Below are 21,694 nucleotides of genomic sequence, written 5' to 3'. Positions count from 1 at the left end.
CCCTGCAAGTTTAGGAGTTAGAATTGGTTGTGGCAAGCCAAGAACTATTCTGCACATGGATAATGCACAGTGCTAGCCTACTATGCAAATACTACAGAATTCTCAGAAACAGGAGTTTCAGGAAGTTAGGACTCTCATATAAAATCAACACTCAGGTCCAACTTCAAACTAATATATTACAGCCAAATCAGCTATAATTAATGATCCTTTTCTAGCTGGCAAAATTCCCAGTCACCCTAATGTTCTCAGAATAATTCAAAATTTCATTCCTAGAGTCTGAAAGCAGCTCTCTTCATTGATTTGAAGTAGTATTACCACACTAATAAAATACAGAATGCATACTTGAAATGTCAACCTAAGAAAAAGGTGAACTCCAGTAAACTGTAAGACCTTGCAGCTATAAGGGTGAAACATGGACTGGTTTGAGTTGATCAAAAGGAAAAAGTGAATAAAAGGTCTAACTAGTGCCCATGAGACTATATCTGTATGCAGTTTGAGGCCCCTGGACTACAAGAAAGAGATATCAAAAACTAGAGGAAGCCCAGTGGGTGATCACTGTGATGGCTGGGTGGTGAGGCCTATGAAAAACAAGCAGGGATGCTGAGAAAGGTGCTTTCAGTCAGTCTGGAGGACCATTCTCAGAGATACAACGAGTTAAAAAAACAAGAGACAAAGCTGCAAGTTGCTGCAAGGTAAATTCCAATTGGATAAAAGGGGAGAGGAAAAAAAAATTCACAGTGGTAGCAGATAAATCCTGGACCATGCAGTCTAGAGAGGCTGTGGTAACTCCAGGCTTGGATGAACTCACAATGACTGGGTGAGGTCCTGAGGAACACGCTCCAGGGCTGAAGCCCTGCACTGAGCAGGGGCTCACACCACCGCGCCCCAGAAGTCCCTTCTGACCTGAACTGCTCAGTGATTCTGTATTTGTGGAAGGCTGCTGCTCACAAAGGGGAGTCCAAGCACTAAGCAAATACCTTGTCTTACCTCACGATTGTTGCCAAGTTCTTTTGTTTATTTTGTCAGTTGTCAAAGTAAGGTGTGAATGACCCTACTATTCACTGTAGGGATTTTTCTTTGTTATTCTTATGGTATGGGTCGACAATTTTTGAGGCACTTAATGACTACAAAGAGAGGTTTAACATAAATAAGGAACGGTTAGTTCACTAAAACAGCAATGTCACTAATGCTCAAATTGAAAGTAACAGTTCATAAAAATGAACTTGCAGATTTTTTTTTCTGCCAGCAAATTCAGCATTTAACAGGACGTTAAATATCAAAAGTAAGGCATAAAAACATATATTCCTGTTTCAGAAAATCCATGGGAGAGTAATAGGTGAATGTTGCAAGTAACACAGAACACTCATCTATGCTACAGATCTCATTCACCACCCAGTGTGAGACTTCTGTAATGCTTCCTACCAGCCACTAGAAAAGAAACATACACATTTTACTTGCTTTTAAATAATAACTAGACCACATTAAGTCAGTTTTGTACCATTACTAAAAAACCAACGCCAAAGCTCAAAGTACCACTGAGTGGATTTTCATTTAACTTCCATAATGAACAAATAACTTCAACAAGCCTCTTTGTTTAAAGTCTCGTTTGTGCAAAACTGTTTCCATTATTCAACAGCAAAACTAAGATTTTAATCTATAAAAGTAACTTCCCTTAAGAATAAAGAGCCACATATCAAGTAAGATTTAGTGCAAAGTTAAAGGCAGAACTAACAGAACAGTAATTATTCCACAATACGTTATTCCACACATAAGGGAAAATAGGGACTACAATTAATGTGGACAGTTTCAGTTCAACACCTAGTGGAGAACAGGCCACATGACAAAATTCAAAACTTCATGCTCTGAATTAGGGGATAGCAATTTTGGAAACTGTATCATACGAATTTCTAACCTTCATCAAAAGCAAAGGCTGTCGTCTTTGTAGAACTCCAGCTTTGCACCTGTGGAAGATTTGCTTTGAGAGAAAATGTTTATTTCAGAAAAATTCTGCAGCTTTTCTTTTGTTTTACACAGAGCTGTGAAAGGAAGTACAGATGAGGGGAGGACCACTAGTCTGTCAGTTCAAGTAGACAGCATGGCTTTCAAATAAGTACTATCCAAAACCACACTGTAAAGACTGAAGTACCCTTCAGATGAGTACACCTGAATGCCTCACGGGCTGCTGAAATACTGTTGCCAGGATCATCTGTTAAAACAGATCCTCAGTGCCTGTGCTGCTTCCTACACTGCTGAAATATGAGCTTGTTTGCCTTCTTGAATGAGGCCTGTTAGTCTCACTCCAGTGCCTGGTAAACTTACAGAAAAGATTATTCTGACAGGTATCAAAAAACACCTGAAAGACAACACAGTCATTGGTCACATCCTGGCTTCATTAGTCCTGCTTATCAAACCTGATTTCCTTTTATGACGAGGTAACACACCCAGCTGATCAAGGGAAGCCAGCTGATACAATCTTCTCTGATTTCAGCAAAGCTTTTGATACTGTCTCTCACAGGATCCTTCTGGACAAAATGTCCAGCACAGTTGGATAAACACACCATGTGGTGGGTGAGCAATTGGCTCATGGGTCGAGCACAGAGGGCAACAGTGAGTGGGGTGACATCAGACTGGTGACCTGTCACTAATGGGGTTCCACAGGGCTCCATCTTGGGCCCTGTGCTCTTCAACATCTTCATAAATGACTTGGATGCAGGACTAGAAGGGATACAAAGCAAGTTCACAGATGACACTAAAGTGGAAAAATCTGCTGACTTCCTGGAAAGCAGGGAGGCCTCACAGAGAGACCTCAACAAATGAGAGGACTGGGCAATCACCAACCATAGGAAGTTCAACAAGGGAAAGTGCTGGATTCTGCACCTGGGATGGGGCAAACCTGGATGCATGTACAGACATGGGGAATGAGATGCTGGAAAGCAGTGTCGGGAAAGGGACCTGGGAGTCCTGTCCAATGGCAAGGTGAATGAGTCAGCAGTGCCCTGGTAGCCAGGAGGGCCAACTGTGTGCTGGGGGGCATCAGGCAAAGCATCGCCAGCCAGTCGAGGGAGGGGATTGTCCCACTCTGCTCTGCACTGGGGTGGCCTCACCTTGAATATTATGGCAGCTTTGGGCACCACAAAATAAGAAAGATATTAAGCCATTAGAGAGTGTCCGAAGGAGGGGGCAATGAGGATGGTGAAGAGTCTTGTGGGGAAGCCATACGAGGGGCAGCAGAAGGCACTTGGTCTGTTCAGCCTGGAGAAGAGGAGACTGAGGGGAGACATTGCAGTTAAAACTTCCTTGTGAGGGGAAAAGGTGGGGCAGGCACTGTGGTGACCAGTGGCAAGACCCGAGGAATGACCTGAATTTGTGTCAGGGGAGGTTTAGGTTGGATATTAGAAAAAGGTTCTTTACCCAGAGGGTGGCTGGGCACTGGAACAGGCTCCCCAGGGAAGTGTCACAACATCAAGCCTGACAGAGTTCAAGAAGCATTTGGATGATATTCTCAGGCACATGGTGTGACTCTTGGAGATGGTCCTGTGCAGGGCTAAGAGCTGGACTTGATGATCCTCATGGGTCCCTTCCAAATCAGTACATTCTGTGATTCTTCTCTTTCCAGCTCTTTCAGATGCCCATTATTGACAACAATCAGCTAAAAATGCACAAAGATACAGCAGCAGGGAGAGACAAACCTGGCACCAAATTCCTCTCTTGCCTCCGACAGGCCAGTGAATCCCAGGGGATCAGACAACTACAGCACTGGAGAGCCCAGCCCTGCCACAGGGCAAAGCAGCCTGTGCTGGGTGTCCATGTGGGTTCCCTCCATCAGAGGCTGGGTTTCTGGAGCCCTTCCTCCTTGCTTCTGGACAACTCCACCTGCAGCTCAGCTAGTTTTTGTTCATTTGTGGTTAAAAGCAGTGTACTCATATCCTCCCCCACAGTGCATCCAGCTCTTTCTGTCCCTCCTCCTACACACTTCATTCCTGTTCTCAGCCTGTCTCCTCCTGAACAGCCAATACTCTAAGAGGCCTCATTTAACAGAAAGGCATGAAAGAGGAGACATCATCATATCTAATATCTCAGATTACTCAATCACAATTATTTTCATCCTTTTTCTTCCCTTCTGTGGTCAGTGAATTCCCATTTTTGGAGACATGAAAAGTGAGAAATCAACAGTACAATGCTCCTTCACATTCTGCCTTCCTTTTAACACCAAAACTAGAGAAGTACACAATAAGCTGTCCTCTCATTAAAAGCAACAAACAGCATTATGAAAGGGTCCTATTCATTAACACAGGTGATTTATCTATGCCATTAATGGACCTAATTCCCTAAGATCAGAACTCCAAATTACATGTGACCAGTGATCTCAAAACATGTGTGTGTTTGTGTGATATAAACATATCAGATTCACATGATTTAAGACTTAATGCTGAAACCAGCAGCTACTATTTTGAAACTTAAGCCCTTTTTCTTATTAGATTACAAGTAAGGTCATAGCCTGGACTAGGTATGTGCTTCTATGTATGGTATAGGATGCCAATCCTGCTTCAGATGCTTTCTCTCAGAAATACAGAGATTCTTTGCAAACAGTAAAAGGTAATGTTCTTCTTAAAGCCCTTTATTAAATGTGTTGTCCCTATTCTCTGTAAAAGTTTCCTAAGATCCCCCTATTTAGAACATTTGGATCGAAAAAATTCTAGGAGCAGCCTGAAAAGAAAGATGATCCAGATTCCTGGAAAAATAGACAATATCCATGGCAGTGCACTAAGTAAAGACTTAGGATTCCTGTAATCCAGTGAAACGAAGGGAATTGCATGGCTTATTATTTAACTGAACATAGTCCTAGTCCTTTTTATGATCACTCTGTGTGTAATCATAAAAATGCTTATCCTCAGCCTCCAAACCAATAAATGAAAATGATAAATGAGGGGTACAACTTCTGCAATGGTCCTAATTCAGCAGAGCTGTTTAAAACCCGCGCATTTAAAAAGTTTCAGCAGTACTGTACAGAAGCGAAGTCCAAAGGTAAAACTCATTAACCCACACTGCTCTGGGTCAGCAGGGCAAAGGGGCAGACAAGTCAGTGACTCTTTAGACTCCCAGCCAATTATTTCCTCACACTATTTTTCAAGCCAAGTTCCTGCATATATTCAAATGAAGGAAATTAACTCCAACTGATGCTTTATGTGAAAGACCTCTGGGCTTTGAAAGATGTTACAAGTGACACTTGAAAACAACCATGTCAGGTTTCTTTGTCAACAGTCAGCGTTACAACTGCTTTTCAGAAGCAATAATCCATTTACATGTGCTAACCTGGAGCCTAATGAGAGCACTGTACCTGTGATGCCTTAAGCTCTTCCAAGAGGAAAGCTATGCACAAGCAAGCAAGAAAGTGGCCTCTTTTTCTCACTTTTGATATTCCCGCCACACCCAGATGCAGGAGGATCAAACAGACAGAGGAAAGAACCAGACCTTTCAGAGCCTCGAACTGCTGAAGAGACAGCAACTGAGCCAGAGGAGCAGCCCAGGAAGCTTTCTTCACCACAGTGCTCAAGAAGGTAGGACAGGAGCACCCCATTCACGAGTGATCTTGAAGGTGTCAGGACTGATTTCTTCTACAACTCAGTTTGCAAACACAGCCTCAAACCAACACTTCATAAAACACCACAGATATTCCAAAATTGATATGTAACACACAACCTCATGCACAGTGCACATGCACACATGCAAGGAAAAACAAATCTACAGAGTGCTAAGAAATAATTTTACATTCCGAAGCAAGTACTTCTCTAAGCATTTTCTTGATACTACAGAAGATTTACCCTTAATTGATTATGTAAGTAGCTTAGGCACACGTAACCAAGCACTGGAGGCATCTAATTACTGTCAGCATTATCTCTACAGGTAGCCACAAATCTTAACTGACACATCAAGACTGAGTTTGCTCCGGATAAGTTCGAACAAACAAACGCATTCTCAGATGCCAGATGAGGTTCAATACAAGCACAGGTACCATTTCAAGAAGAAATTTTACCAAATGTCAGCAACTTGTGCAAAAACTTAAGCTGACTCATCTTTGCTCTCAGTGGTTCAAATCAAATCAGAGAAGCCCTCCAAGAGCTAAACCTGCAGATTAAGGCTGAGTTCCTGCACTGCAGCCTTACCCCATGACCATCAGGTTCCTGGAAGGTAGAAAGGCTGTGTACAAACCACTCAGGTGCTTGTTCTTCCACATTGTACATGTGTGGCAGCCATTCACCAAAGCCAAAGTTCTCCTGTTACAGTTCACCCCTGGTTCTCCAAAGTGAAGATTTATGCACTTAACCTGCAAGAGTGTGAATCTCAGCTGAAAGTCCTTTCGGCAGAGAGTGCAATGCTAAGAACACACACCTCTCTAGGACTTGGTTTATACCTACCACTGCAGCACTTCTAACAAACTGCTTTAAGAAGCTTCCTCTCAGCAAGCTGGTCTTCAACAATACCACTCAAAATGCCTCCTCCTCACGTCACAGTGCACACAAACCCTGGTGCACAGCGCAGGGGTGAGCTGGGCAGGGAGGCCTCTAGAAAGCAGCTACTTTCAAACAAAACAGTGCAAGACCCAGGTTCATTTACTTCAGTACTCACTGAAGTCCTTGGAATCCAAGGGGCCCATAGGAACTCCAGGGAACAGGGAGTACATGGGATCACTAGAGGAAGCTATTTCAACCTCGTGGATAGCAGATTATACAAACCAACAAAAACTAGCTACAGTATGTTTTGAACCTTAACAATGCTGACAGCATAAACACAAATAGTAGTAGTCCCTGTGGCACAGAAGGACCTCAAAAGCTCTCTGCTTGTTCAATACCTCTGAACCTCACCACCAGGTCACATGGCATAAGAGAACAGATGCACAAAATATGGAGGTGTGGTGTGCAAGCACAGACAAAAAGTGAGCAACTCTTGTTTTCAAAACAGAGCAGAAGGTGGATAGTAAAGGGGAGGATATTCAAGGTCAGGTTACAGAGGGAGCACCTGGAACTTCAAAGCTGATCACCTAGTTTGAACTTAATCTTCATATTATCATGATGACATCACCCAGTGACCAGGATTATCTGTTCTCCATTTAAAAGGCACTCATGACAGCCTTTATTTCCTGGCATTCAAGGTAGCCGAAAAGATTCAGGTTAAAAAGCTCAGTCTAGTGAGTATCACAGTTCCTGTAACACTGATAAAACCACTACAGACTACACTAGAGCAGGATTTGGACAGATGGCTTTACTTTGTTGGATGAGAAAAGTTGAGAAGTGGTTAAACATCCCACTCTGAGCAAGGTCTAAATAGCCCGTTCCACTGTGCTCCCTCCAGGCTGAAGGACAGCATTTGTTTGAGTTAGCAGTTGTGCTACTAGAATGGGTAACAAAAGTTCATGCTTTGAAGTGCTGGGAAGCCTCCTGCTTCAGAATTAAGTCTGGTTCCATGGCAACGAACAGACAAGGGTCCACAAAAGCTTCAGCACCTGAAACATGACTGATGACTGGAGTTCTGCTGCACAGTACTTCAACCCAAGAATAAAAATCAACAAAGGTTTCAGCCAGTTTAATAGGTCTAAAGAAACTGCTTCTCTTAAGCTTTGCAAATAAGGCAGCCTTTCAAGGAACCATGTTTGCCAATTCTCTACGTATTTTATCAGCCTATTCATATTAGCCTATTTGTCTCACGCAAAAAAACCCACAAACACAAATATGAGGAAAAAGAGATTAGCTGAAGCAATCCCATGTGCAAAACAGGTTAGATGCAGCCAACTCTGCCTGATGCCTAAAGTTTATTTCTACAATGGTTTCTCTAAAATATATCATACTTCAGACATCATATCCTAAAAATAATAGACATTATGAAGGCCTTACATAAACAAAACAAAACCCCAAACTTACCAGCAAACAACCAAACCCCCCAAAGCAGACAGTCCTTTTCCACATTCCCCTGGGCATCTGCATTTAGAACACCTTATCGTTTACACAAGGGTCACGTTTAGAAGGGGTCATGTAACTGCTTTGAGTGGCCAGTGCTGTCATTTCAACAAGCGAGTGACGCAATGTCAGATGATTTCATGCCATACATAAATGAAGGAAAAAGGTATTAAAAAAACTGTAGCTAAGATTTGGAAAGATCACAGCGGTCACACAAGTGTTTGGCAAGTATTTGTATTTTAAGCTTCATACACTTAGAATGATCAATAAAATATTCCATCACTGCTAAACCGCTTACAAATCCTCAGATGTCAAAGCTCTTTAATACGTGTATGGATCCTACCTGTATTTATCTATTTATGTGCCATCAGATTAAGGACCTTGGCCAAAACCACAAAAGATATTACTGGAGAAGCCACTGCCCAGAGGAAAAAAGACCTCGTTCAGAACTTCTTTTCTTGTAATGCAGAAGGAATCTTCCAAGATTTAAGATGCTTCCATAAAACATAAAGATAGGATGCAGAGCCTTAGTCCCTAGCAGTATCTGCCTACTTACTCGTAACACAAAAAACATGTTGTTAATACCAATCTAAATTAAAATAGCAAGCTATTATATCTTTAAAAGTAAAATATCACCCAAGACCATTCTCCTATGATCTTATGTAATCTCACTGTTAAACTACAACCATATTTCACAGAAGCATTACCTGGCAAAGAAGTTCGTAAAAGGTCCCAATATTTTCCGTTTACTATCCACGTCTGCCTCCGGACAACACTCCTGCTGGCTCTGGTCATTGGTCTCTTTAGTGGAATTCAGGGTAACGTCCGAGAAGTGTGCCTCATCAGTCTCAAGATTCACAATTGCACTTGAACTGCTTGTGACCACAAAGTCCAAAATGTCTTCATTGCTAACCGATAAAGTCGTTGACAGTTCCGTGCTAAGACTAGACACACTACAAACAGAGACATCATCGCTTCGATTCAGAGTTTTTGAGGTTGGACTATAAAGTTTGACAGAGTCATACCCAGTCCTTGGGAAAGTGGAGGATTTTCGCACAGCATGGTCATGCTCAGCAGCCAGAGAAGGTGGAGGCACATACGGTGGCAGTGTGCACGCGCTCTGAAACGCCCTGTCAGGCACAATTTCAGGTTCTGACTGCTTTCTCTTCACATTTAACACACTGCAGTGAACAGGCTCTGGATTTCCTATTTCTAGAGTTGGAATACCAGAATCCACTGATTTAAGGCTATGACAATCTTCTAAAGCACTGGACAGCTGGTCAGGCCCAAACTGAGGCAATGAGAGATCTCTCGGGGTCCCGGAGTTCAAGTTTGGAAGGCCCTGGACACCACTGCCCACTCTTGCATCCAGAATTCCCATGAAGGTCAAACCATTTAAGGAGTTGGACAAATTTGCATCAGTTGTCTTGGCCCAACTAGTACCTGGTTAAAAAGAAAGAAAACATAAGTGATTATTTGCAGGAAGGTTGTGGTTTGTTCTTGACTGTTTGGGTTTGTTCAGTGGGGTTTTTTTGGTTGCTTCTTTTGTCTGTTTCTTTTTTTTTTTTTAATACACTCAATCCTGTCCTAATTTAGGCTTTCAATTAAAAATTGTTTTTCTCTTGCACATGATTACTATCCCTTCCCCCTGCTTGAACAACCGGACAATGGTAACTTAAATTAGGCTTCTAGAAAATGTCAAGCACGAAAAGCTTTTCATAAGCAGTTTGTGTGCCAGTGTTTGCTTCTTATACATCTCCTGAAAGCAAAATGACACACTATAAAACCTGCAGTATTTTAATATTCCATTATAATACTGAGACAAATATTTGAAATTTACTTCTATACAGTCATAAATGCACATTCACTGATTCCAGGGGTCTACAAAACTTGTTTACATACACTTAGACCAAATTCTGAAGTGTTCATTTAAACAGAATTTATCAGCATTCTTCTGGAAATCAAATAACTGATAATAAATTTGTCACCAAAATAGAATGCATAATGTATCAGTTTTGCATTAAGTAAGAGATGCGAAATCTGAACAGCTACAAAGCTATCCACACAGTTAATGTTTTGACAACACACATGATGCACTTCATCAGTGCATGTACAGTAACATTGACACTTGCAAGTACATTGTAATTACTGCAGTCAGGGACTGCAGTCCTTCATCTGTGCAATACCCATTCACAGTGTCTCCCTGGGGGCTGCCAGTAGGTCAGTTAATCCGAATCCACTGCAAATCTGAGTAACCCTCAAGTGAGGGCTGTCAATAGGAGCTACAGGTTGGATGCACCATCCTTGTGAGCAACTGCGGCCTTCCATAAACCTGGAACCCCATCAGGACTGCTGCCCTGGCTTCCAGAACTACTACAGAACCTTGAAACACTACATGATTATTAGAGTGACATTGCATACATCTTCTCTTCCTATATGAATAGTTAAACTACCTACAGCTCTGCTGAAGTTTGCGATGTAATTACTCTGCAGCAGTTGGCAGAACAAATATGCACATATTGCTCCAGTTTCTTCACTCTGAAACACTCTGGGCTGAGTGTGAAGGATTGAAGAACACTCCTTCCATCTTGCCAACACATTGCTTTCTAGACAGATTTTTCTCTAGTTCCTGAAGCCTCATCTCCTGCTTCTGGTCTCCTATTCTCTCTCTAGTGTAGCACTAGAGGTGCTACTAAAGGTGACAGTTGTTCTCCAAGAGGTCCTCCCCATATCCTGCTTTTAAAAAACAAGTACGCATATCCCCCAAAACAAAACCCAATTTGTGAAAATTGGTATTTTACAGCAGTTCTAAACCACTGGTTAATGTCACCTAAACCCTGCCAAACATCAGGGTTTGACACACAGTCCGTTCTTGGATCTGAGCTCATCAATACACTTTGGTATTGTGATACTTACAGGCAGGAGGTGAGAGAAAACACACTTCAAACATATTTAACTAGTCCAAACCAAAACATCTTTTTCCACAAATTTTCAGTCATGTGGGATGTTCATGAATCCAACTGAACTTCATATGCTATACTAAATCTTGAACTTCCTACCTAAATGCTATTTGCTAGCTGATATGGCACTCCAGTTCAATCCTCTCCTAAGCACAGAGAAAAGTCAAGGAGAAATAATCCTGGGTATTTCCTCTTTTAGACTTTTCCAGAACTTTGTAGCAGCCAACTATATGCTACCCATACAAATCAATCAACACATAAATTGCCTAATCCTCTGCATAAGCACGGTTTCAAATGTATTGTTTTGACTAAAAAGCTTGTGAAGATGTACACTTTACTTAAAGAGTTGCTATAGCAACTTTTTTTTTTTCCCACATTACCATGGTTTGAAAAGTTTACATCCCCTGCAATTTAAAGTGATGTCTTGAGATAGCTAGCACACCAACCGGGTACATTATGAACTCCCTGTTCACTAAACTAAAATTGCAAGGGCCAGCAAAAAACCAAACAACCCTAAACAGCAATCCTTGAATACAGGCAAAAAACTATACTCAAGAAATCAACTGTGATAGTTGAAGTGTACACATAAGATATAAAAGGGAGCACAAGTTAAATTACTGTTGCATATACTTGGATCTCCTGCTTTCAGACCTCTTGCTTGGATTCACTTGTTCTTCTAATGCAAGTCTGACTGTTTTCTCTTCCTTGTGCTCACCTTATCCCTTCATACACACTTTATTGCTCTTCAAATCCACAGCCCACCCAGCCCCAACATTACTCAAAGTATATGTACACACACACTATGGAACAACATAACCAAGAGTGTAGGTGCTTTATTTATAAGAATGTACACATATAAATGCACCTAAAAAACGCAGTCCAGAAAACAAAGGACAGAAATGTAATCAGTCAGGACCAGCTTTGAAGATGTTTGGGTAAACAGCACAAGCATGTTCCCATAATGAATTCCTCCCCTGACTGCCTTCACTTCTGCTCAATGATTTTCCCAAGTAGCAGCCAGTCCTCAGTTTAATTGCATGGCTCTTGTCGACCAAGCTTACAAATGGTAAGCATTCAAGCAGCCTTGGCAGAGGCAGTAACTACAGCAACTCAAGAGGCCAAACAATCCTGCAAACAAGAGAGTTCAAAAAGAAGTGAAAATAAATTTTCATGCCAGGTACTGAAGGTATTTTAACCTGGATTGGTATTTTTTCAAGCAATAAATTTAACGGGAAGAGATCCTTTAAACAGGGAACCAGCAAACCAGCAGAAGTGTGCAACAGCTACAGCTTGCTGGAGCAAATTATGCAACATCAAGCTACCAAGGTTTTACACAGTTCAGCGAAACTGTGGGAAGCTTTGAAGTGTACCCATCAAGGGCTTTAAATGAAAACTTGAGATGCAATCAGCTGTCAAGAACATACATGAGAACTCCTTGATTCATTTTGCTTTAGGTTGTTGTAGGATTGTTTTTAAGGATGTAGCGAAGTGCTATTTATACTCTTTGTTTTAGCTGCCTCACTGGTAAGTGCAAAATCTGACAATTGATGTCAAATATTCTGTCACGTGCTCCAATGATAAATGATTTATGGAAAGAAGTTATTAATGTAACAATATTGTAGCATTATCATCTGAATAAACACAGCATTATTAAAATATTAGTATAGTAGACTATTGAGAAATAATAAGCAATTTTGTCTGCACAACATTCATAATCCCCATGGTTTATTTCAATATATATTAATCTAAATAAAATTGATATTTGTAAAGTCTTAACACCATGATCTTGTAAAAGTGAATATTCCACAAGCGAGAAAACAGGGGAAAGGGAGTTAGGGAAATACAGGCAAGGTCACACGTTGCAATGAGAGGGCAGGTAGAGATTATTTGCTCATTAACACTTCCAACGTAAGTGCTAAGGGGCACCTGATAAAGACAGTTTTGTAGCCAGGTTTAAAATTAACATCGTGACATAAGGGGCAGCTGAACTGCATAAATCCTAGCCACAGAACACTCAAATGTTTATGTGTAAGCTCAGGAAGAAAAAAATCACTGACGATTCCTAAACGAAAAGAAATTCATTAATTCGTTGAACTGCAAGTGTCAGAACTTCATGGAAACATCAACATACATTAGTCCTGCTTGCAGGCCCTCCCTCCCCCAGGTAAATTCTTCCCTCTGACAGGTGGAGTTTTGATCCGTCTCAGTGCGGCTGTCCATACAGCCTTACATTCCCCAAATTCTGATCACAGCATGCAAGAAGGCATGTTCTGACAATAACCAGAAGCTTTAAAACAGATCTTGGCTCTGCAAATTGCTCAATCAAACAGAGGGAACAAGTCATATTTGATTATAATTCTAAGATCTACAATAAAATGGCTTTTAACCCATGTTGATATAATATTTAAAGAAAGTTAACAGCAATGCCAATCATTAGAGTAAAACAAAACTAGAAAGATGCCAACTCAAGCCCCATTCTTCCAAGTTCGCTGTGAGCTGCAATGCAATTTAGGCAACCAACAAGAGTGAGACAAATATCTGCAAAATAGGCTTTGTATCTTCTTGCCTCATAGGAATGGGAAGAGAAATGATTCATATAAACTGCTCAGTTCTCAAAGAGTTAACATTACCATTTTTATCACACACCTTGTCTCTTCAACAGTTATCTCTGCCAGCAAAAAAGTTTTTAAGAACGAGGAATTTCTTCAATTACATAGCTGCAACTTTTTTTCCTTCTTAAAGGGAAAATATTTTTTTTGTTAAATCAAAGGTTTATATTCTCCATGCATTTAACAATATTTTTGTTGCATGTACCAAGCAACAAAATGCTATCAAAATGCAGCTGCAGATGACCTCGGTGCACAGGGCCATCAAACCCAGTTTTGTTTATTAAATATTTCTTGGTTCACATTGTTTGTGTTCACGTTCTAACAGTCACGGCATTGCCAAGAGTGACGAACTCCTGAAGCTAGAAAAGTCTGACTTTCAACAAGGTGCGAGATAGAGCGATTAAGGCTACATATGTAAGCACTGCTGAAACTTTAAGGGCAAAAAGAAAAGAAACACATTGAGATTTTTTTTTCCTTAGGTGGCCTTTATCTAATTCTCAGCTGATGCTCTTCCGCGAAGCCTGAGCTTTACAAATCTGGCTTCTGAGCGGAGTGCTCGGAGAGCGATCATAAGTAAACCCTTCACTGCTTTTCCACTGATTTGCTACGTCAGGCCGGCAATACAAACGAGCCACAGTGTTTTTCTAAAGCCTCCGCTCCTGAAGCAGTTTACAGGCTTTTCCTCCCCGCACCATTATTACTGAAAACTCTGAGACCACATTAAATTATCAGCAGCGTCAGGAGAACTTTGGCTCCTGTGATCTGTAGTTTTGTTTGACTGTGGGAATCGCCTGGGAGACTTCAACTAGAAGAGAGGCAGGGAGATGAAAGTTTCTTCCTTCTCACGGGTTCAGCCTGACTCGCACTGCGAAGGTTCCCGAGCTGGCGGCCTTCGCTTACAAAACAACCCAAAGAAACTGAAACAAAAACAAAAAAAAACAACCACCCCACGACCAAAGCCTTGAGGAAGCAGCGCTCACCTCCCTCTGCGGTCTGTAACCCACTCGGTGAAGACTCCGAAGGCTCAGCTTTCCTGCTCCTCTTAACTTTTGCTCCTCTTGGCCGCGGCTGGGCAAGGTAGCCGCCCAAGTCCCAGCCCCGCCGAGCCCCTCGCAGCCGGGGCTGCCCCCGCCCGCCCCGCTCGCCCCCCGGGCTCTGCCCTCGCACCAACAGGTGCCACCGACACCCCCGGCCCCAGCCGGGCTGAGCCGCCGCCCGCGCACGCAGAGCCCCGCGCAGCCCGATCGCCTCACCGGGGTAGCGCTGCCCTCCGCCGTTCTCCTCCCGCTGGGCCATGCCCGGACCGCCCCGCAGCCGCCGCTGCGGGACTAGGAGGCGGCCGGCGGCTGCGGCGGGCGGTCCATGTCGCTGCCCTCCGGTCCCCGCGGAGCAGCGCCGGGCTCAGCGCGGCTGAGGCGGAGCAGCCGCCGCTCGCCGGGCGCCCCCTCGGCCCGGCGCGGGGCCTCCCATGGCGACCGCCCCCGCGGCGGGAGCGGCGCACACCTGGCTGCGGGACAGGTGCCGGGCTGCTCCGGGGACGCTCCAGCCCCCGCGGCTCGGGCTCCTCCCGCCCCGCCGCCGCTCCCCCTGCCCGGCACGGCGGGGGAAGCACCGCCCGCCGGGGGAGGGAACGCCTGCGCGGAGGGGGGCGGGGGGCGGCCGCCGGGCGCCATTTTGGATCGTGTCAGCACCCGCCGAGGGGGCGGCGGTGTCGAGGGTGTCCGCACGGACCCGCCCGGAGCCGGCCCGGGAGCGGAGCGGGACTGCGGCTGAGGGCGCTCCGAGGAGCCCCGCGCCCGGGCGGAGCCACTGTTACTCTGCCCGGCGGCTGCAGCCCGTCCTGTGTCAGTGCCGGGGGCGGGGGGTGGCCCTGGCGATCCCCGGGGGGAGCAACACTGCGGCCGGGCTCCGCTTGTGTTCCCGCCTGCGTTTAGGAGGAAAACAAACTTCGGTGGGTTTGCAGGTTTGGGCTGCGGAAGGTCTGGGGGCGTCCAGTGCAGGCGTGTCTTTAGCTCTGTGGGACTTTGGCTTTATGCTCTGTAGAACTTTGGCTTTACGCTCTGTAATGCTAAAAGTGGAGGCTTTAGGGTGGTAATTGGCGATTTTTGCATGTGTATCTTTCTTTGCCTTCCGCCTCAGGTGCTCCCCTCGGCCGCTCGCACGGCGGGGCTGTGGTGCACAGCCTGCTCTACGCCCACACTGAAGTCACAGGGGTCAGGAGCGGTCGGCACCTGGCAGGGGCAGAGCTGCCGTGTGTTCCTTATCATCTGTGAAACTCGGGGCTGGGTTTTTTCTGCACACGTCGCATGTTTCGCACCTGGACTTGGTGATGTGTCTCTACAGTGGTGGTAAGATAAAGCGGACACCTGAACCGTCACCTCACACCTCTAGTCTACGCTGAAGCAAATGCAGAAATATCTAACCTTTTGTTAGCGTAATTAGTTTGATACCAAGCAGCGGCAAACCTATGATTATTCAGGCTTTGATGTGGGCAAGTTACATCTGAATAAATTGCGAGAGGCAGAGGGAAACCAAGAAGTACTTGCCACCATGGCCCTATTGCAACCAGTTCCATCCTATCAAGATTACTACACTGAAAACTTAGCAATCAAAAATTATATCTCTGCAGATAGTTTCTGTTGTTTGGATCTGAGACCAGTACTTATTTTGATGTATTTCAAAGATGAGTATCAATATAAAACAATTTAGGATTGGCATTAATTACTCCATATCTTTTTTTGAAAATCACTATCTCTGAAAGATAGCTCTCATGTTACTGTCAAAAGTAGGTAAATAGAACCAAAACAGTTTTGAGGCACTAAAAACTTGTTTATGTGCATAAGTCTTTTGGACCATATACTGTCACTAATTCGTTTTTTAGTATTAATATTTTTCTTCTGTTTTTGAGAGTGGGAATCAATATTTCTATTGGAGCAACCAGAATAATGTATTGTCATCGTGGTATCATTGAACTTGGGTCAGAATTGTTTGGTTTCCAGGGTAAAAAAGAGAATGGAAATACACAGTCATGAGTTCTGTAAGTCTGTAGAATGTCTGCATAGGAAATAACGATACTTCCAACTTCCTAATATAATTTAGGCTGAAGAAACTATTAGAAAAACCTGCTGCTGCAAAAAAAAAAGCAGTAGCAGAGCGTACAGAAACTCACAGAAAATCACAGCCTAGTCAATATAGAAAAATACTCTGCACGTGAGTTTGATGGGAAAGGGTAAATAGTGTTGCTGGTTGTCATGAGATATTCCAAAAGCTGAGGTGTTTTGCATTATCTGTTAGCATCAGTTCTGTTCATGCCACCTCCGAGGTAAGGTAGTTTCTGTCTGCAAATATTGTGTATTCCTCTGTGTGGGTAAAAGCTGAAGGGCTGGCACTGTGACTAAATACAGTGTCACACCACTAGTTCTGATGGAAGTGTGGCATGTGCTAATTATTAAAAGGAAACAGCACAGGTACTGCCAGGTACAGGAAGTATAAATGCATAACGGTGCAAAGGGGACCTTTAGCACCTTTCTTTTGCAGCTGTGCAAAATTTAAAGTCCATCCAGAAGGGCACACTGAGAAATCAAGTAAATCCTCTGAAGTGTGATAAGAAGTTAGTTATGGTGCTTAAGTGTGGTTGTCATCAGTCCTCTACCACTGATTCAGGGTTGGGTAAACCTGCAGAACACTTAACTGTGTAAAAATTCTTGGGATGAAATCCTCATGTTTTGTTCAAGAGTGTCTTACCTGTGGCTATTGTGTAGAAATGAAGCACTACATAGAGCAGCCTCAAACTGGCTACTGATGTTCACCTACTGGGCAAAAAAAAAATCTACATGGTCTAATAATAGACTGGTGCTACAGAATTTAATTTTTTTTAAAACATGCAATTCCAAAGCTCTGTCATACAGACTCTCATCCATGCCAGCAGAGTTCAATATGGCAGTTTTATGGTTACTGTGCAAGAAAGCATGAAGAGTTTCTGCTCTGTTCTGTCTCAGTGATTTCTCTGGAATATACTACATATGATAAAAGTACCCAAAATAACAGTCCTTCCTCTGCTTCGTTAGAGCTGAGGAACAGAAACACAAGTTTCCATCATATTTCTTATGCCTGTAGATGTGAGAAATCATTCTCTGCTTAGGCTTTTGGTTCTGTTTTTAAGCTTCAGCAATTTTCCAATTGATACAACTTCAAAGTTATTTTTTTAAGAACTAGATGAGAACATCTAGATTGACTTTTCATTCATCACAAGCCAAGTATGATGCAAGCAGCTTTCAGAGCCAGCCAAACTGAGCTTCATTTGAATCTGCTGTGCAGCTCCTGATCCATCTTGAAGACAGTCATTTTCTCTCATAAACTAGAAGACATTTTTTTCTCCAGTTAGCCAAAGATTTGCATATTGTGAAGGTCCAAGAGTTGTGCCTCACTGAACACCAGCTGACCTACGGCTCCTGCCTCCACCTCCCATCACTGTCACTTAAGGCAGTTTTAGCTCCCCCAAGCCAGAGTGCAAGTGTTGCAGTGCTGGATACTGTTACCCTCCGGGCTTTACAGAATTACTGCAGGCACGCTGAAGTACCTAATGCATGTTCTATGGTACAAGAAAAGGGATCAATGAATAAATTCAGCTTTCCACTGTCTTGTAGCAGTAAAAAGGATAATGATTCTATGAAAAAGATCAGTACCTCAGAAGCAAATGGTGATGCTTTTGACAAATGAATTCTTCTCTGTCAGATTCATCACAAATTAATTTTGTTCACACAAAACTAATTTTGTCTGTGTTTGATAGCAGTCCATTTCCTGCACAGCCACCATGTGCACAGGCATTCCTACTAGCAATGGAATGTCTGTGCACCAAGCCATTTTAATAGGTTTGGGATGAATCAGAAACAGCAGGAGAACATGCCATTTCATTATCCCAAAACACTGCCTCGTCCTATAGGAACTTAGACCTGATAAAGGCTGAGAAAGCCAGGGCTGTAGCTACCATTACTGTTAATGCTTCTGTTACCACTGGTTTTAAGTTTGCCTCCATAAGACAGCAAGAAAATGAAGAGCAGGAAAGGCAGGAAGAGCGTGTGAAGCTTTCCAAGCATGTTTGAATTGATATTACTGAAACCTGATGCGTGACAGGATTGTTTCTATCACTGTCTACAAGCTGTTTAGGAAGGACAAAATGAGTAATAAGGTGAGAAGAAGTAAAACTATACAAACTAAAAATATTACTTCTTGTATAATATCTCAGAATTGCAGAATCCTAAGTGCCCATAAACAATTGCTGACAAAGCCTCCATGGTACCTCTGTTACAGATCTTCACTCATCACTAAATCACACCAGAGAAGGAAACGGGGCTGTTATTATGCACAGCTGCATAATGAAAAGTTGGAGTGCTATAGCAGATTTATTCTCTTAAGTAAGCACAATTTAAATTACATTTCCCAAAGCAAATAGATCTATTCTATAACAGAAAAGGCATTGGACTTAACATGTGGCAGTTTTCTATTGGAATTCACTAGGGAGAAAAAAAGAAGTACTGAACTAAAAATGAGTTGTTTTCTAGAACTAGTAGCGAATGAAACTAAGTAACATTTGTTTGGGGCAGGTAACAGATGCCATTAATGTATCTCCATGGATCTTCAGTGCTTAAAAGAATCTAATATTTTTGTATTGAATAAAATTACAGGAAAAATGGCAGAAAAATATTTAAAAACCATGAATGACAACTGAGACTTCTTGAAGACTTTTTGTCAAATAGATAAGAGTTCCAGAGTCAAACAACTGAGGGCTCAAATCCCATTACAAAGGACAATTAGAAGCCAAACAACAATGCAAAAATTACAAGTTATGTAAAAAAAATGAAAAAGGCAAAATTCTACTGAAAGGGTATTGGGAATATAAAGGATGCTAACAGTCCTTAACATTCATTATTGCATGAATATATGAACTGTGCAAAAATGAAAAATTCAATACCAATTTCTTTCCATATCAGGAAGGGATCAGGGTGGCCCATCACAGCAGGTAGGAATTAATGAGGCAAATTTTGGACAAGAGGCTTAACACGTAAGTTGTACTTTTTTCAAACACAAGTTGGGGATCAAACTGTATGAGTTTGTGTGGGTCATTGCATCGTTCCTGACACATTTGTCTAATTTGTCCCTAAAAATCTTCAGCAGTGGAAGTGGTATCCCTTTTTAGGCAGTGCTTATGAATTTGCTTTCAGTACTGCTGCTGTACTGTACTGCTCTCTGCTTGAACATTTCTGTGGCTACAAACAAGCAAAGCACTGAAATGATTCTGAAAATATGCTCATCTATGCTTTTTAACAGGCTTGATTGCCTCCAATGGTTTTAGAAGAAATTCAAGAACTTGAGAGTGCTTAATTCTGTGAGGCAAGGAGAGTTGCTACTTCCTGCTGTGTCTCTTTCCTTGTAGTGAGTAAAAGGTCTGTGCAGAAACCATGGGCAGATAATCCTTCATTAACAACTCCTGAAGTCTTCCTGACAAGCAATTGTAGCAACATTGAATGCCGGTAACTGCTGTTAATAGAAGGAACCCTGCCTTGTACTGAGAGGGAGGCAGAGACTTCCTACTGCTTTTGCACTCTTGGATTAGCTGGGTCCTATGGCTGCAGATACACAACAGTTCCAGACACGGTGGTTCCAGCAGCACCTGCCCTGCGGGAAGGCTGCCAGGTGGGAGGAGGCAGCACCCGCGGCAGCCTCTCAGCACAGCCTCTGTCCTCGGTGTGTTTATAGTGAAGCTGTTACAGATTGAAGGAGGGCAGGGAGACCAGTGTTTTGTGTCACCCAGTGGCTTTTTCCCATCAGTGTGCTGACCCACTGCCAGCTCTGTGAGCTGTTTTCCCCTTTCATCCCATTATCATCCCCTTGGAGCAGAGGTACCTCATAAAATTTATAAGCACTTGCACATAATAACACATTTTAGGAGAACCTTGAACAACAGAACAGGAGGCTTACTGTAGGAAGCTAAAATATGTCAGTGAAGTCTCATTTGTCCCAAACTTCTGGAGTCTTGTTGCTACTAGTTCCATGGATCATAAAAGAAAATTATGTGAGATGCTGTACATGAAAGCTAATGACTAATTAATTGGGGATAATACTTAACTATGATGGTCCTGGCAGGGAAATAATGAGCTACTGTCAAGGAATCCTGACTTTCCAGAAGGTGCACTCCCTTCCCATGTATTTTCACATCGGACAGCACCCCTGTGAAGTCCCAGTGTGACGTGCATTTACAGCTGCCCCACTGCTGACAGGTGCACTTGCTCCCTAGGACTATGCAGTGGGGTTTGCACAGCAGAAGCATTGTTTACATTGGAAACTAATTCTTTAAGATATATGGAGTTAATTCAGATACAGCAATTGAAAAGCTTGGCTGATTCTTTTATCAAGCATGTTCTATAAGCACAATGAAAATAAATTCCTTCTGCTGTATTTAAGAAATAATTGAAAATAATTTATGCCTTTAAAAGTTTCAACTACCAAGTTTGAAGCATGCTAGATACTCATGAACAAAAGTATTCACCCAAGGGCCTTACAGAGCAACTCTTTTCCATTATTTCCAATTGTGTATTTGTGGTGTTTTCACTGCACTTCCAGTTCAGCAGAGTCTGAATCATTCTGCACAGAATCCCAGGTCCCTTTGGCTGCAGACCTACAGCACCACAGTGCACCCAGCTCCACCAAGTGAAATGTGAGCTGTTGGGAGTTTTTTTCCTTTCTATGAAAAGAGGTGCATCTGTGGAATGAGGAGTGCACTTTCGTGGAATTTACTGACCATTTAATGGCTGAACGCAAGTTGAAAGCAGAAATAAAAGTCTGCTGGTTTAGATCCCCTGCTATATACAAGTTCTTTAACTGTTATGTGTGAAAGGGTCTGGGTTTGTGTGGGTTTAATTTCTTTCTTAAAGAGATTTTGTGTTTTCTAAATGTGAAGTTGTCCTTACAAATTTTTGGAATGAGATTATGATATTTTATGCAGAAATAAGGTGGGGACTAAGCTTATTTTGTCTTGTTTTGTTTTGTTTTGTTTTTTTAAGAACAGATGCAGTGTATTTAATTTTCCTACCTTGTATTGAAAAAGAATAAAAAATAGTTTTAAAAATTACAGCAATGAAAAGGACTCCTGAACTTGGTATCTCATGCTATTTCT

At 42.6% G+C, this 21,694-nt stretch overlaps 1 protein-coding gene and 1 long non-coding RNA gene across 2 annotated transcripts in view; one reads left to right on the top strand and one right to left on the bottom strand.

The window, feature by feature from the left end:
- TBC1D14 (TBC1 domain family member 14) overlaps window positions 1-14,945 on the bottom strand; it is a 74,300-nt gene extending 59,355 nt beyond the window's left edge. The window contains exons 1-2 of the mRNA XM_051798347.1: window positions 14,775-14,945; window positions 8,660-9,395 (exon numbers count right to left, since the gene is read on the bottom strand). Of these exons, the coding sequence (XP_051654307.1) occupies window positions 8,660-9,395; window positions 14,775-14,817 (779 nt within the window). The 5' untranslated portion in view covers window positions 14,818-14,945. The remainder of the gene's footprint in view (window positions 1-8,659; window positions 9,396-14,774) is intronic.
- Window positions 14,946-15,466: 521 nt separating this feature from the next.
- On the top strand, window positions 15,467-21,649 carry LOC127476039 (uncharacterized). Its single transcript, XR_007906456.1, has 2 exons — window positions 15,467-19,582; window positions 19,849-21,649. It is a non-coding gene; the product is annotated as an uncharacterized LOC127476039 (long non-coding RNA).
- Window positions 21,650-21,694: the final 45 nt, after the last annotated feature.

This window comes from Manacus candei, unplaced genomic scaffold (genome assembly GCF_025592945.1).
Source record: "Manacus candei isolate 608988 ecotype Guabito, Panama unplaced genomic scaffold, ASM2559294v1 h1tg000048l, whole genome shotgun sequence".
NCBI classification, from domain to species: Eukaryota; Metazoa; Chordata; class Aves; order Passeriformes; family Pipridae; genus Manacus; species Manacus candei.
This window is presented reverse-complemented; position numbering and strand designations above follow the sequence as displayed.